Source organism: Quercus suber, unplaced genomic scaffold (genome assembly GCF_002906115.3).
Source record: "Quercus suber isolate HL8 unplaced genomic scaffold, Cork oak 2.0 scaffold_365, whole genome shotgun sequence".
Classification (NCBI taxonomy): Eukaryota; Viridiplantae; Streptophyta; class Magnoliopsida; order Fagales; family Fagaceae; genus Quercus; species Quercus suber.
The window spans coordinates 55,318-73,304 of NW_027069817.1; the positions used below are offsets into that span (position 1 = coordinate 55,318).

At 33.5% G+C, this 17,987-nt stretch overlaps 1 protein-coding gene across 1 annotated transcript; it reads left to right on the forward strand.

The window, feature by feature from the left end:
- Positions 1 to 1,306: 1,306 nt before the first annotated feature.
- On the forward strand, positions 1,307 to 4,271 carry LOC112033463 (uncharacterized). The gene is made up of 3 exons (XM_024066232.2): positions 1,307 to 1,469; positions 2,299 to 2,507; positions 3,355 to 4,271. The coding sequence occupies exons 2-3, from the start codon at positions 2,349 to 2,351 to the stop codon at positions 4,204 to 4,206; spliced, it is 1,011 nt and encodes a 336-aa protein (XP_023922000.2). The 5' UTR covers positions 1,307 to 1,469; positions 2,299 to 2,348; the 3' UTR covers positions 4,207 to 4,271.
- Positions 4,272 to 17,987: the final 13,716 nt, after the last annotated feature.

The following is a 17,987-nucleotide window of genomic DNA, read 5'->3' on the forward strand; positions in this document are numbered from 1 at the left end:
TCTGCTTGACAGTGAAGAGTCCATCAGAATCACTGTGGTATCTATTAGAGGATACAAAGTACTAGCATGAAATTGAAAACCTTTGGTTAAAAGAAATGTAGATAAAAGTAAAAGTTAGCTGAAATTGTATAGTGAGACTCATGAATAATACCAAAAAGTGTAGTAAGTCCCATGAATAGTAACAAAAATAAGCTAAATAGTAAAATAAGTTGAATTTTTAATTTGGAGCCAAATGCACTGTAAGAGATGCTGAAAGAACGAATTTTGTTTGCAAGAGTTTTGTCATTCAATGTGGTACAACATGCTTTCCTTTATTAGGAGAACTAAAATTTGAATCTTCCTTTTCTATTATTGTAGCTATCGGGAAGGGTTGGGCGGGAGGGGGAGAAGAAAAAAAATTGTTAGGCCAAGATGTTTAATTAGTAAACCTTGTAAAATTAGATTAAAAAATGGGGGGGGGGGGAGCCAAATTTGTTCGGCCAAGACATCTAATTAGTAGAACTTGTAAATGGCAATCTGTTTTTGTCTAATTTGCTTTTGTAAATAAAAATACTAATGACTTTATTTGTCAACTTGATACGCAATTCTCAAATATAATATTTTCATAGTCAAATCTATTACAAACATTGAGTAGTTTTTTTTATAAGTTCATTATATATATTCTTCCTAATTATATATTTTCTTTTCCTTTACATAACATGTTATATTTTATTCTTAAAACTTTATATATGTGTGAGTTTGAATTAATTTTTTTTTCATTTATATTTTAAGGTTATTTTCTGATGTATAACTTTTTGAAGCCTTTTTTTTTAAAGTTACAACTATATTTTTACCAACTTTAGGCAAATAAACAAATAAGTTTTTAGTAAAACACTAATCCAAATGCATACTTAATTACTTTTATAGATAATTCAACTTTATTTCATTTTCTTATATAAAATGTATACATGATTTGTTTTCTTCTTTTGTGAAACTATTGGCCTAGTAGACTAGTAGAATTAATTATCGAAATATAAACTCAATGATTTATGTATAACTTCCATTTTTAAGTATTTCTTTGTTCTTTTATCTTTATTGATGATAATAATAATAACAATAAGTGTACTTTATTAAGGAATCACGTTATTTTCACCTGAAAAAATGACCTGGACCAAAAGTTTCATTATTTGTTCAACTAAGTGACCATAATACCCCTGTTTACTCATTTCCTAATGACCAATCCCTCCTTAGAATTTCCCAAAATTAGCATCCTGCTAGCTTTTTCCAACCACCATTTGGCCATTGCATTGCATGTACTTTCCCTGCTCTCTCATACCATACTCTCTCTCTCTCTCTCTCACTCTCTCTCTCTCTCCCTAATGGAAAATTTCACCCATTTTTTTTAGCTTCCAACTCTGAGAGCAACAATGTTATCCAAAACATGAAAGCAAAGTAAGAGAAAAATCTTAGTGGCCCAAAATTGTATCTTGGTGAGTCTAATTTCTCTATCATCCTCAACAGAGTTAGTAACTCCCAACCCCAGATGACATTTCCTTACCCCTTTCCAGTTTTTTCCCAGGAAATTGTTTTCCAAGAAAATAGGCTTCATTTTTCAACTCTTATCTAGGTGTTTGATTTGTGCATTCTAGTGAAAACTCTACAAGTTTTGCATAATGTGTCTTCCAGTTTCTTTTTTTCTTTTTCCAAATTTATAAGTATTTGTTTCCTGAAAAAAATGAGCTGTCTTTTAACTGTTGAATGTGATTATACACACTATCTAGATGAAATAATTGATGGGTTATGTTTCATATGTGTTCTTTCAATGACTTTTATATAGATTTTGGTTAGATATAGAAGATTAAGATTCAGAGTTTGCTTTTCCCTTATATTGGCATTTGGGCAGTATTTTATTTTTATATTAATATTTCTCTCTCTCTCTCTCTCTCTCTCTCTCTCTCTTCAAGGAGTTTGATTTGAAATTGTGAGTAATAAAGTGGCCTTGCTTGTTTTGTGGAGTGTAATTTGTTAATGGGTATGCTTGGGTTTCTCATCTATATGATGGATGAGGATCACAAATTCACAATCTTATAGCCCTTGACGGCAATGCAATGGCTTTAGTATCATGATTGTTTACTGTTTCATTGTTTAAGATCTGTCTTACATTTTTCTCATTCATTGCACTAAGAATAATGTCACATGTTTGTTGCTTTCCTCTTTATAGAAATTCTAATAGGCAAATTTTGAGCTACTGCATATCAGAGTTTTCTATGATTACTATGGTGTTAATTATAATGGCTCTTTGGCCAATCTTCTTGATAGGGTATAAGGACTGATTGACTGAGTATATTGATGAATAAATTGTAAGCAATATGTTGCGGAGGACAACTGAATATAAAATGGTAGGGGAGAGAAGGGAGAACATTATGCTTGCGGAGCTAGCAATCCAAAGAGAGCTAGCATATAGGAGGAAGGTAGCTATGTTGCAGTTCACATTAGATGAAGATTTGAAAGATCTTATGCCTTTACAGGTGAGGATTCAAATAGAAGATTGCTTGAATTTGTCTCACTGGCAATGATTTATATCCCTTTGCTTCAACTAAAGTTTTTTTTTATAGCCTTTCTCTGTCTTCAGACGCCTTAAACTTTACCAAGATACTTTTGAGGCTCTGCTGTGAATATCTTTTTTTCCTTATTCAAGTGCAACTTTTGTTCAAAAGCATAAATGACTGGCATATAAATCAAGGCCTGTAGTTGGATTTGAAGATACAGTCCATAGCTAGTTGATGTCAAACCCAACTTACATTTTCTCTTTCCTCTCTCCCACTTGGAAAGTTTAATTAGTCTGCTTTGTCAGAGAATGCATGAGAATTCGAAGGAAGGTTTATTAGGCACTAAAAATTAATATCTCTGTTAATTATAATGTTTCTTATGGCCCAGATTATTAGATGATGTCATATGTTTATTGGTCTTCATTGAAGACTGACCAGATGTGCAATTGTTCTATCTTAGAATGGCACCCATCACATAAGAAGCAGAGATATTTCACAATGAAAATATAAATTATGAAATGCATATAAAATTTTTGTGGTAGATTCTAAATTGAGTTTCGGAATCTAGCTATACAATATGCTTAGTGAAAATTTCATGTGCATACAATTGATCTGGTTATCAGTAATTTCGTTTTCAGCACATTTTGCTATGATATAATGGTGTAAATTACTCGAAGTTGCCTAGTGTCTTCAAAGTTTTTGATTTTTACACAATAGGTTTCTTCAGTAGATGCATCGCTAGGGTATAGTTCTTCAGCTAAGTTGTTTGTAATGGGAACTTCACACCCCCTTCCAACCCCCCCCCCCCCGCCCCCTTTTTTTTCAGGTGCTATCTTCACATTCAAGTCCCATTCACAGCCCAAGACCATTGGAACGGCCAAGTGCAAGTGCAAATCCAAGTCCGGTTCCTAGCACAAATCATTCAGTGCTATCTTCACTTTCAAGTCCCAGCCACAGCCCAAGACCATTGGAAGGGCCAAGTTCAAGTCCAAGTCCAAGTTCAAGTCCGGTTCCAAGCACAAATCTTTCAGGGATAAAGCGAAAAGAGCTGACCAACTGCCTTCAATACCTGCAACCTGAGCGGCCCGGGCTATCTCATGGTAGTGTCATGCTTAAGGATCAAATAGATAACTTATTTTGCAAGATTTGCCAAGTGCAGTGCACAAGTGCCTTTAATCTCAAGCAACACTTTGAAGGAAGAAAACACAAGGCGAAAGTAGAAGAGTTGGAACTTAATACGAAATATGGAGGAGAGAAAGCAAACCAGCTTCAATGTTGTGAATTGTGTAAAGTAACGTGCATGAATGAAACTTTGTTGAAGCTGCATTTACAAGGAAAAAAGCACAAGGAGAAACTACAACAACTGGAATCATTACAACATGGAGAAGAAATCCCAAACCAGCCACAATGGTGTGAATTGTGTAAAGTAACATGCATGAATGTAACTTTGCTGAAGCAGCATTGTCAAGGAAAAAAGCACAAGGACAAACTGCAAGAACTGGAATCATTAAAGCATGGAGAAGAAATCCCAAACCAACCGAAGTGGTGTGGATTGTGTAAAATTTGGTGCATGGGTGATCATAATTTCAAGGAGCACCTTGAAGGTCAAAAGCATATCGTTCAGCTACATGCTTTTCAGAAGGAAAAGAGGGCCAAACAGATAATTGAGATTGGCTAAAGTCATGACAGATAATTTTATTTTTGCCATGAAATCAGTGAAAATCTGTTTGAACTTAGTGCATATGACTCCTAGTCTCTAGAGTTAGTTTCTCCCCTTCCTCATATATAGGCAACTATAAATACAAAGAAAAAAAGCCAAGAGCCTTGTATTTCAACTAATATCTTTTGGCGTGTCCAACAGAGACATGTAGGATTCAAATCCTCCCTCCCTATTGTAAATATCGATTTATCAAAAAAAAAAAAAAAATATTCATTGCGAAAAAAAGTAATTTTGAACCAATATGTATATTTTTGTGATTAAATAGTACTTGTGTTATGCCTAATACATCTTATAGACAAAACTAGCCCTGTTTTCCTAAAACCCCCTATCTATGAGCAAATATTTTGAAACTTGTAGCATTCAGTATTGCAGCAATGCCTACTTGAACTACTCTTTTTCAGAACTTGTTGGGAGAGCTAAGACAATCGCATCTTGCAGTCATCATGGTAATACCCATTTATTCCAAAATACCTTTCAAGCAACTAATAAATCATTTTAAATTAACGCTGGAAATTAAAGTTTTAGAACAGTTTTAGAATAGACCAAGACTTGCTTGTTTCTATGGTTGAGATGGATATAGGCATTACAGAATTCACCCATACTTGTTAAACCCGGTCTCTTAGTCAAGTTAAGGTTTTTTATTTGTAATTAACTAGTCAAATTTGGTGGCTGGATTTGTAAGAAACACAAGGGAATGAAAGAAAGTGAGCGAAGAAATCTTTAATGAATATCAAGAGTGAATTGCTTCATTATCATTACAAAACGAGCTATGTTTCTTTTATAGCAGAGCAGACTCAGCAGAGTAATAGTCTATTGCAACTGCTAGCCGTTGCATAAGTAATTCTACTAATAAACTGCTCTAATTGACTCCACCAACTTATCTTCAAAACACACTGTTTCATTAATAGTATGTTACAGTGCTAAGACCTTGACTTGTAGTACATAGGCTTTTGACAATACAACATGCAATATGTGATCCTAATAGAAAACAACACTTGAGTTGAGCTGCATGCTGTTTTGCATGAGAGCTTGCTTAACAAGCATAAACCTTTCAAACTAGGCTCTGCCACGGGCTTGTTTAAGGTCATAGATTATTTTTGTAATTTGTAGACATGGTGAGGGAATTGAGGATCAACATAAGTTGGAGGTTATGCAATGTAAACATCTTCTCAGACCAATCCATTTAGGAAAGCATTACTAACATACAACTGTTTGATAGGCCAATGAATTAAACTGCCAAGGTAGAATTAGTCGAATTGTTGGGGGTTTAACAATTGGATTGATTGTGTCTTCAAAGTCTATGCCTTCTTGTTCATAGAATCCCTTTGCTATCAAACTGGCCTTGTACCTAGCTATGGATCCATCACTATTATGTTTAAGCTTATAGACCCATTTTTATACCACAATATTTTCTATCAACTAGTGAAAATACAAGAGTTCATGTATGTTGTCTTTGTAAAGCTGAGTATTCATCTGACATGGCTTGGCACCACTGTGGAAACTGCTGATAGGAAATCTTAAATGAAAGTAGCTCCATTAAAGTGTAATCAATGTGAGATATAAGGCATTGCTTTGGCTTAAACATACCACTCTTAGACCTACTTGACATAGCATGAATGTTAGGAGAATATTGTGGCTAAGTTTGAGGTATTATTGGAGTAGGGATTGGTTGAGTAGTAGAGAGGTTGAAATGAGCTGTGGATTAGAAGTAAAAAGTGAAGAGGGTGAAGAACTTAAGAGAAAGAATGAAGGTATAGAAGAGATGGTAAGTAACAGACATATTGCAAAGTTGAGAAATACAAGCTCATTAAACAAGGTATATATGTCTCTAGACAAAGATATGATCAATTTGTAGTTCCAAGCAAAGATGCAAGCTCATTAAGTTAGATAACCTAAGAAGATGCTTTTTCTTTTTTTTTTTGGGTGCTTGTTTCAAGTTTGTGGTGGAGATATTGGGCTTTTGCCCTCATTTTGCAAAAATAACAGCAATATGTCCCTATTTTGAAACTATTTAGGTTTATATCCTTGTTTTTTTAAACTTGATTTTAACAACATCGAGTTTGGTATAAAACTCGATATCCTCAAAATCGAGTTATATATAAATTTTTCATTGAAACTCGACTTTAGCAAAGTCGAATTTCACTTTAATTTTCTAAAAAAATTAAGTGCAAAATATGCATAGAAGTTCCACTTGTAACTTGATTTTTTAAAAATTGAGTACTAAAACAGGGACACGAGCCTAAATGGTTTCAAAATAGAGACATTGTGCTAAATTTTTTTAAAAATAGAGGCAAAAGCCTAGTATCTCCGTTTGTGATTGTTGTATTGTCTAAAGTAAAGGAAAACACTTTAATAAAAACAGTAAAGGAAAGCATTGACAACCAAAGGTTTTGAGTTAAGACAAATTAGGTTTGGGCTGAAAAAGTTTCCACCAAGGTGAAATAAATTGAGTTCAAATGAGAGAAGTCAATTAATCAAAAACACGACAAAATACGCAAGATGTGATCAACATGAAACTCTAGAGCCTAGAGTGACAATTTGACTTGTAAAATCAAAGTTAGGGTAGTCTCAACAAGTCTAGATGTTAATGCATACATTTAGGTAAGTAAGTAAAACCATATAATTTAAGGCTCTTTAGATTTTATATATTGAAGTTTCAGAATTTGAATTTCACCTCTTAGAAGATATATTTCATTTGCATAAGCAGCTCTTCCATTCATAATTTTCATTATAAATGCCACATAAGCTTGTCATAAGTGTTTAACGTTCGTTTGAAAATTGCCTATTTTTAGTAGCTTATCTGCATAATGTAAGATAAAAAAAATAAAAATAAAAATAAAAATAAAAACAAAAAATTTAAAAACTAGCTCATTTTCAAAAGCTGAAAGTTAGATTAATTATTTAAATAAAAAGCTAGTTTATGATTATTCCCAAAACACCCACCTTTTATCTAATAAAACAATTTCATGTCATTTTTATTATACGGCCTCATTTTTGTTTTAAAATTTTTATTCAATAGTTATTTAAAGTCTACTATTTTTGGGACTAAAAAAACAGTCATTTTTGGTTTTTTACTTTGCAGAGAAAGTAGGACACACTATTTCAATGTGCCACTGCACACTCTCTCTTCACTAAGAGTGAGAGATTCCGACTCCTGAACTTCAACCAAATGGTAACAAATGTGACTCTGATGATCACCTCGCTGCTCCAAACAAATTACTAGTCCTACTCCTTCCTCATTTCGCACTCTGCATGTATCATGTATGACCATATTTTTACATTTTCCCACTTTTTATTGGATTTGATTTTTCCTGGAAACTGAGCTTCAATCTAATGCTCTCACTCTCATTTATTGATAGATAAATTCCTGTAAGAGATTATAATCAAGTTGCTTTTTTTTTTTTTTTTTTTTTTTTTTTTTTCTTGGGTGTCTTTTGGCTGTGTTATTGTTAACTTGTGCTTGGTTTTGTATTCTTTCATGGCTACACAACTTTTGGCTATGTGGGTGTTTTGTTTTTTTTGAAAGCCATATATTTTATAATCCAATGCACATTATGGTTAAGGGCTTCATTTTCTGTTTTCCTATATTAGTGCTAGGGAAAATTACATTTTATGTTCTATAATTTAAGAGCGTAACAAATTAAACCCTATAGTTTCAAAAGTTACAAATTAAGTCCTGGGGTTTTCAAAAAGTAACAAATTAAACCCTCAGGTCTAAACCCATATTAAATTCCAAACACTTCGTAATTCAACTCAAATGGGTGGGATTTAATTTGTTACTTTTTGAAACTATAGGGTTAAATTTGTTATACCTACTAAATTATAGGGTTTAAAATGTAATTTACCCATAATGTTATCGTTTATGTACAGTGGTAGTTAGTAATTACTAGTGAACAAGTTCTGCACAAAGAGGATATGATTTTTGACTTGTATGCTTGTTTCTCTCTTAGGTTTAATAATACTTAAGTATGAAGAAAAAAATAGTATACCCTCTGTTTACTAATTTATGAGATGCCCCGATACATATATAAGTCCTCATTTCAAGTTGGATTTATTGTGTGATTTCAATCAACTGTGTTCTGTACCTAGGATTATCTTTTGATTAAGTAACATCATTTTCTGATACAACCTTCAACTCAGTGAATCTTAAAGTATAATCATTTGAAACACTTCCTAGCTTGGTTTTAAATATCAAATTTAGGTAATTTAAATTGCTGTTTTTTTTTTCTTTTTTTCCATATTCAAATTTGGAGCTGTGCTGCTTGGACACCATCCTAAGTTTGAATCTATAATGTGAGTGCGCCAATAGGTAACTTACAGGTCAAATATTGCAGAGGTTGCAACTAAAAAGGAAAATGGGTGATAAGAGGAGGGAAGACATAATGCCAGTGGAGCTAGCGATCAAACGGGAGCTGGCATATCAGAGGAAGACTGGTATCGATCCATTTCTGGTGAGGATATGTCATATTTTCATCGATGCAGTATGTTGTAATTGATGACAACAATGATGGCCTAATGAGTTCTTAGTATCATGTTTCACTAAATTTGGATATTTTTGTGTGAAATTCTGTGTTTTATTCCGTATTCCTTTCAGTTCATAGAATCTTTTTTATAAGTAGTAGTTGCCTGCAAACTTAATTGTGACCCAATATTGTGTTTCAATCTCATAAAACAAATTCAATTAACAAAGTGTGCATGCCTAGTAAACTTTTGTCAAATGGGTGTTGTTAATTGCAGTCTGATGTTTGAGCATTGATGACTAGATTGCATGCAAAACCAAGTGTGTTTTGTTGTCAGACCAATATGTTGACAGCTCCTGTGATTTCTCAAATAGCACTTACTTTTTTTAAGAGGTCTCAAATAACACTTACTTACCTTCACAAGTCTCTGATTTGACTTTCACGTTCCCTTCCCACGAGCTGTTTATGTGATAATTGTGTTTGTCTGACTTTTTGCCTTGGACAAGTTGAAGGCTTGAGGAATGTGTGGCATGCATGTTCATCACAGGTTTTAATCAACTTTTACTGTCAGTGATGCATGACACAACTAAAAGAATAAGAGTAGGGTGGATAAGGTGGAAGTATATTGGGAGTACTATATGACTTTAGAATACCTATTAAGCTAATGGTAAAATTTTGTAGATTACTATAAGACCAGTTATGCTTTATGGTATAGAATTTTGGTTGTTGAAGAAGCAACATGTTCATAAAATTAATGAAGCCAAAATGAGATTGTAAAGTTGGATAAATGAAAATATTAGGAAAAGGAATTTAGTAATCTCCAACATTCTCCCTTTTATATTTTACATCTAACGCTTAATCCCTTGGTGACTTTTTAATGAAAAACTTTCTGGACATGACAAATGAAGTTGAAGTGCAGACACACAAGTTTTAATAAATGCTGTTCTTTTCTCTTGGTTGACATATACGAGGAAAGTTATTTTTGTTAGGAGGATTCCCAGGGTCAGTGATAGTGATAACCAGCCAGATGGTTGATGGAACAGCAAAAAAACTTCGTAGCCAAGTGGAGAGAGTCTTGATACTTCTTCTGGTTTGGTTAATATTGAGAAGGGAGGTTATATGTGTTATAGACTGGAAAGGGGTGAGTATACTGGTAACCAGCCAAAGGCTGAGGTAAGAGAATAGCTTATTTCTTGTTAGGCAGGTAACACAATATAATTGATTATTTATTGTAACTAGAGAAGTATCCAAGTGATTAATAATTAGCTTGGATTTCTTCATTTATATCACTGACCGTCTGACCCCTTGTAGTTTTTGCATCTTGATTTTATTGATTGAATATACTTAATGGTAGTTACATTCACCCTTTAAACTTATCATTCTTGTGATACAACAACAAAGCTTTTATCATTTGGTGTTATGATTATAAATGTCTAAGCTAGGATTATAGTAGTCCTTTTGAGGTGGGCTTGGGATTCATACCATTAAAGCCTTTCAGCCCTTCATACTCAATTGATTAATTAGCAAAAAAATGTAATAAAAAAGGGTTTTTCCCCCTCCTGTCCCCCTCTTGTGTGAACTTTAGTCTCATTTTGTTAAGAAATGAGAAGGATGTTGGCTTCATAAATGCCCACACTACCTTGATGGTTAGAGTAGTCCTTTCGAGTTGGATTTGGGACGCACACACCCATATGGAAAATAGTCTCTGAGCATTTCAGTGTTTTCTCTTCTTTATTTTTTATTCTTTATTTTATTTTTAAATGAGGTTATTGCCATAGCCATTGGAATGCAGCACCCATTCTTTTTTGTATTCAGAATCTTGTATATATTGATGGACCAACCGCTGGTGCTTCATTCACTGGCTCTGTTCTTTATTGGTATCTGCTGACCTATAATATTTCCTCAAACCAGGTACAGGCTTCAAGTTCAAGTTTGAGTCCAAGTACAAGGCTTAATAGAAGTCCAAGTCCTGGTCTAACAGGATTGAAGCAGCTTGAACCAACTAGCAGCAAAGAATTCCTACCACATCAACAGCCACAGCCAATTCCGAGTCAATCAGGATTTAAACGGCTTGCACCAACTTTCAGCAAACAATGCCTGCCACATCAACAGCAGCACCCAATTTACATTAGTCATCCACTTGAAAATCCAACAGATCCCCTTTTTTGCAAGATCTGCCAAGTGCCCTGCTCTAGTGCTGTCACTTATAAATCACACATAAGCAGGGGCGGAGCCACAAACACAAGGGCGATAGTAGGAGAACTGAAATTTGGCAGGAAGGATGGTGCTGAGGTAGCTGAGGTAAGGAGCGAGCGAAAGAAGTGTGAATTTTGTAATGTTTGGTGCATGGATGATGATGCACTCCAGCAACACTTAGAAGGTAAGCAGCACACGTCTAAGCTACAAAAGTTGGAGCTTGCAAGGGAAGGTGGAGGGCAAATTGTAAAGCAAAGAAAGTGGTACAAGGTGTGTAATATTTGGTGCATAGATGAGTCTTCATTTAAGATGCATCTCAAAGGCCAAAAGCATCTCTTAATACTCCATGGTTTTCCTGGGAATAGAGGGCCATAAAGGAAGAGGCCAGGAGGGCTGAGGTGGCAAAGCTTGACTGGCAAGAACAAAAAACTACTATATATTTTTGCACCACATAAACACAGCTAGTGCATGACTTTTCTAGTGGAGTTGCGAATCATTCAAAAAATTGTAAATTTTTATGGGTTCGTGGTCGTTTGGTAGACTGCAATGAAGTTCAATGGCCTTTTGGAGGCAATGCTTTCTTTAAAGGAAGCCACAAGTTTTGGCAATTTGATTTTGGTAGGAAGTAAGCATAAGCACATTCTTCATTTAGAGTACCTGCAGGCCAAGAATGTCACACATGCATTTTTACGTTAAAAAAAAAAAAAAACCTCATGGGTATGGACTCTCTCACATCCACTTTTTTATGAGAATCTTCTCTCATATCCACTTAAGTGTTTTAAATGTGAATATTTGCGCATCAAATATGAATATTGTGTAAAACAGTAAATATATAATGAGTGTGAAACAATATTTTTCCATGACCGATAGTGCCACTCACAATGAAAACCTAATGTGCAGCAAGCCTACAACGATAATAAGGAATCCAATATGAATTTTCAACTACTAAAAAGTGAAAATACTTCCACCATTCAAGTGTTAAAGAACACTTCCATATGGGATGTTATGTAGCACCCTTGCGAAAAAGTAATCTTGTGTATAAAAATGACTGAAGTTCCCATTTACATTTAGAAAAAAATTAGCCATTTTTTCCTTATTAAGGTTGCAATTGGCATGACTTAAAAAGTGAACTTATTTTACCATTTAGTTTATTTTTACTACTATTTATAAGTCTCATGGCACTTTTTAATACTATTCATAAATTTTAATTTATTATTTTAACTAACATTTATCTCTTAGAGTACTTTTAACCAAAAAAAAAAAAAAAAGAATTTTAAGAAAATTAGCTGTATCAATGGGGGGGGCGCCAAGGTCCCCCCAAAATTTTAAAAAATTATTTTATAGTATTTATATTATTTACATTTTAAAAAATGTAGCATGTAAAAATTGAAGTTGGTCCCCTCAAATTTTGAGTCATTTCAATGGTGCTCTAAAAAGAAAGAAAAATTATATTAAAATCATATAATTTAAGAGGTTTAACAAATTAAACCATGTAAAAAATGATAAATTTTTGTACATGTTTAATAGAAGAAATACATTACTTTTGTATACTCATTAAAATTTAGAAGATGATAAATTCTCTTAGTAAATTAATTTATATGTATGTGTAGAGGTTTATCTTAACTAAAATATTAACATCACAACTTGGCCCCCCCAAACCAAAATTTCTAGCTCCGCCCTGCACATAAGAGATTACAAGCATAGGACTATAGTAGGAGAATTGAAATTTGGCAGGAAGGATGGTGCTGAGGTAGCTGAGGTAAGGAGCGAGCGAAAGAAGTGTGAATTTTGTAATGTTTGGTGCATGGATGATGATGCACTCCAGCAACACTTAGAAGGTAAACAGCACACGTCTAAGCTACAAAAGTTGGAGCTTGCAAGGGAAGGTGGAGGGCAAATTGTAAAGCAAAGAAAGTGGTGCAAGGTGTGTAATATTTGGTGCATAGATGAGTCTTCATTTAAGATGCATCTCAAAGGCCAAAAGCATCTCTCAATACTCCATGGTTTTCCTGGGAATAGAGGGCCATAAAGGAAGAGGCCAGGAGGGCTGAGGTGGCAAAGCTTGACTGGCAAGAACAAAAAACTACTATATATTTTTGCACCACATAAACACAGCTAGTGCATGACTTTTCTAGTGGAGTTGCGAATCATTCAAAAAATTGTAAATTTTTATGGGTTCATGGTCGTTTGGTAGACTGCAATGAAGTTCAATGGCCTTTTGGAGACAATGCTTTCTTTAAAGGAAGCCACAAGTTTTGGCAATTTGATTTTGGTAGGAAGTAAGCATAAGCACATTCTTCATTTAGAGTACCTGCAGGCCAAGAATGTCACACATGCATTTTTACATTAAAAAAAAAAAACTCATGGGTATGGACTCTCTCACATCTCTCTCATATCCACTTAAGTGTTTTAAATGTGAATATTTGCGCATCAAATATGAATATTGTGTAAAACAGTAAATATATAATGAGTGTGAAACAATATTTTTCCATAACCGATAGTGCCACTCACAATGAAAACCTAATGTGCAGCAAGCCTACAACAATAATAAGGAATCCAATATGAATTTTCAACTACTAAAAAGTGAAAATACTTCCACCATTCAAGTGTTAAAGAACACTTCCATATGGGATGTTATGTAGCACCCTTGCTAAAAAGTAATCTTGTGTATAAAAATGACTGAAGTTCCCATTTACATTTAGAAAAAAATTAGCCATTTTTTCCTTATTAAGGTTGCGTTTGGCATGACTTTAAAAGTCAACTTATTTTACTATTTAGTTTATTTTTATTACTATTTATGAGTCTTATGACACTTTTGAGTACTATTTATAANAAAGAGCAGACCTGCCTGCGAGGATACCTTGTAATCCATCAAATAAACGAGAAAAGCATATCAAATATCTTCTAGATTTGCAATCCATGATTCGGATCAAAAAGTACAGATTCGGCCAAAAAAATAAAAGATCAGAAAGTACAGAATCATTTATACGGCTCCTTTCTCCAGAGTATATCTAGACACCTGTACATGGACAAAAGAAAATTAAGTCCCATCTATTGTAGGTGGTATATGTAGGGGTGTCAATGTTCGACCTAACTCGTGAACACGACACGAACCCGATACGAGTTTTTTCGAGTTGAGGTTGGATTTTAATGGGTTTGGGTAATAAACGGGTCAACTCGAAAATGACACGATAAGAAATAGGTAATAAATAGGTCAACCCGTGTAACCTGCAATAGACACGTTTGACACGCCAATTTATTTGTGTCAACTCGAAATAACCCACTTAACACAACCCATTTAACTCATATAACAAATAAATATTTATTTTATTTTAGATTTGTCAAACACCTTTTATATCCAACATATATTTTAAATTTAAAAAGAAAAGTGAGTAATTACAAAAATTTACAAGGGATATAATTGAAATTGAAATTTTACAGATCTTAGAACTACTAATACTTTCTTTTTTTGGCATAGAACTTACACAAATGAAATTGGATGAGCTTGTGGAAGATGTTATGAATTTTGACATTAACAAAGAATCTATGGATGATAATCATGGTCATAATCAGGATTAGTCTACTATTTGCTAAAATTCTTTCAATATTGATACTTAGCATTTGGCGAGTTCCAAGAATATTATATTTTTGTTTAACTATATTATTTTTATTTTGTAAAACTTTGTTATTTTGAATTTGGGTTGAAGTGTATGCACTTCTTTTGGAGTGTAAAGAACTTTTTTCTAGATGAATGTTATATTTTTGTTGAATTATATTATTTTGAATGTGGGTTGAAGACTTGAAGTGTATGTACTACTTTTTAGGATGTAAAAATAATTATTTCTAGATAGATGTTATATTTAATATTATGCAGGTTGAAATGAGTTGTGTTTCATTTGTGTTAACTGAACACGACTCGTTTATTAAGCGTGTCAAATGGGTTCGATCAGGTCAACCCGCCTTATTAACAGGTCGGGTTAGGGTTGAAAGATCATGACACGATTATTAAATGGGTTGGGTTAGGGTTGAGCCATTTAGTCGAATACCCCTACCTCAACACGACACAAACCTGACACGCTAACCTGAATTGACACCCCTAGGTATATGTTGTTTGCATACGTGGGTAGGGGAGTGCAGAAAATTCACCAATCCGTCAAATTCGATACGACCCAATCCGACCTATCGGGTTGGGTCAGTTTTTAGGCTTTGGTGGGTTAGGTTGGGTTACAAAAAATTTTTTTATAGCGGGTCAGGTTGGGTTTGGGTCATAAAATTACAAACCCGCTAAACCCGACCCGACCCACTCATATTTAATATATATTTAAAATATATTATATATTTAATATTTTTTTTAAACCAGGGCACTTATATATATTTAAATATATATATATATATTATTATTTAATAATTTAAATTTAAATTTAAAAAAAAAAAAAAAAAAACTAGCTGTAGAGCAATACTTCCTCAGTTCCTCCTACTAATACTAATTATATATATATAATAATATGTATGTATATAATTAATAATTTTTTTAAAATAACCAGCTCTTCCTATCCTATATAAAAGCCAATTAGTTCACACAAACTCTAGTAAATTATTATCGTTGTTTAGTTATTGGTGTTGTTTGCCCTTAAGGAATTACATCGATACTAATCTTTAGGTTTTTTTTAATATATTAATATTTATATTTTTTTTTCTACTCAATTTAATAATAATAAAAAAAAAAATTTCAAACCCATGGGTTCAACCCGACCCATGTGGGTTGGGTTGGATTTATGTGATAGGTTGGGTTGGGTCGAATTTTTTTTGACCCACCATGGTGGGTCAGGTCAAAAAATTTCCTCAACCCGACCCATGCACACCTCTACTTGTGGGGTCTACTCTCATGTGAGAGAGAGGATGCATGTATCGAAAATGCCATATATTTTCTTCATCCATTGTACTTATTAATGTAGTGTACGTTTGGATTGAAATGAAAAATTAAAATTATTTCACCATTCAGCTTATCTATATCTATATTCTATATATTATTAAAAGCTGAAGCGTAGCGTTTAATGTTGCTATGCTCACATTAAGCCACGTCAGTGTCCACGTCATTTCCATTTATTTTCTTATTTGTCCTAAAATTTTAAAATAATTTTTTAAATTTCAGAATAATAAGAAACCTATAAATTTTAGAATAATAATAAATCTACATAATAAATTCTAGCCCTAACTCCATCATAAAGCCCATTTCTTACCTATTTAATTTCACCCTAAAGCCCAAACCCAAAACCTTTTCAACTTAAGGAAAAACAGGAAATTTGAAACGTGAAAAAGGGTTTCAGAAAGGGTTTTGAAGAAACTGTGGGGAACGGGAACAAGAGGAAAGGACAAATTGACGGTTTGAATTTCTCCCACCTCTTTGTTCTACGGTTACGCATTCTTTCAAGGACAAATAGACGGTTTAAAATTTTGCTCTACAGCTTCACATCGTTTCAACCTAAGGAAAACCAAAACGTTTGAAACTGTGAAGGGAAGGAATCTGATACCATTTGAACTCGTGAAAATCTCCCCACCTTCCTGCTCCGCAGTTTCGCAGTAATGGCCGCCAATCTGACTTCTCTCCTTCCTATCTTCCTCTCCTCACAGTATATAAACGGACAGAACCTGGGTGATTCGGTTGAGGTATCTCTAAATCCCACCTCTTTTTGTGCTCTATTCTTTTGCTTAATGTTTTTTGTTTCCCTTTTTACATTTTGTTACTACCTCTTTCATGCTGTGGTATGGATGATTGTTATGCCGAAATTTTGATTGCTAGGGTTTTTAATTGGAGCTCTGTCTTTTGGTTCAATACTGACAGAAGCTGTATATTTTGTTACTGCCTCTTTCGTGCTGTGGTGTGGATGATTGTTTTGATTGCTGGGGTTTTTAATTGAAACTCTGTCTTTTGGTTCAATACTGATAGAAGTTGCAGAAAAACCGCCAATAGATTCTCTTTTGATTTATATGAATTGGTCCAATAGATTATCCTTAATGAATTGCTGTTCAGTTTTGAATTATATGAATTGTGTAGGCTATTCGGTTTTACTATCAAAAGATAATATAAAAGACATTGTCTTATTTCTAATAGATTCAATACTGATTGAAACTAAAGAAAATTACAATGTCATATAAATCAATAATTTCAATACTGACAGAAGCTAAAGAAAAATTCCCAACATAACGTTTATACCTGCCAACTTTCATCCGAAACATTGTGTGTCAACTTTCATCCAAAACATTGTATCTTGCCACAAGCTGTGATGCAGGAAGCGCATCATTACCTTCCATAGTATCCCACATGCTGGATTGTTTGTTCAGTTTATGTAACCAAAAGAATTAAACAAAAGAAATACGACATTGCTCAATGAGTTGCTTTGCTAGCAAATTACATTGTAAGTAAAGCTTGATTGTTTCTTCAATTAGAAATAAAACTAAATTGCTTTGCTGTGGTGTGAATTATTGTTTTGATTGCTAGGGTTTTTAATTGGAGCCCTATCTTTGGGTTCAATATTGACAGAAGCTGAAGAAAATTACAATGTCATATAAATCAATAGATTCAATACTGACAGACGCTATAGAAAAACCACCAACGGATTTATTTATTTATATGAATTGGTAGTAATGAATGTCCTTTAGATTATCTTTTGATTTATATGAATAGGTAGTAATGAGTTGCTTTGCTGGAAAATTACATTATAAATAAAGCTGGATTGTTTCTTCGATTAGAATTAAAAATGAATTGTTTTGCTGGGAAATTCCATTGTAAATAAAGTTGGTTTGTTTCTTCAATTAGAAGTAAATTTTATATCTTTTGGTATGCTAAAATAAATTATCTATAATGAATTTTGCTGGAAAATTACATTGTAAATAAACCTGGATTGTTTCTTCAATTAGAAGTAAAAATGAATTGCTTTGTTGGGAAATTCCATTGTAATAAAGCTGGATTGTTTCTTCAAGATTGCTGACTTTTGTAAGTTGGGTTCATCAAATTAACAAATCTGATTTTTTTTTCCCCGTTAATCCTTCTTTTGTTCCTTAATATAACATTGCAAGTTAGAT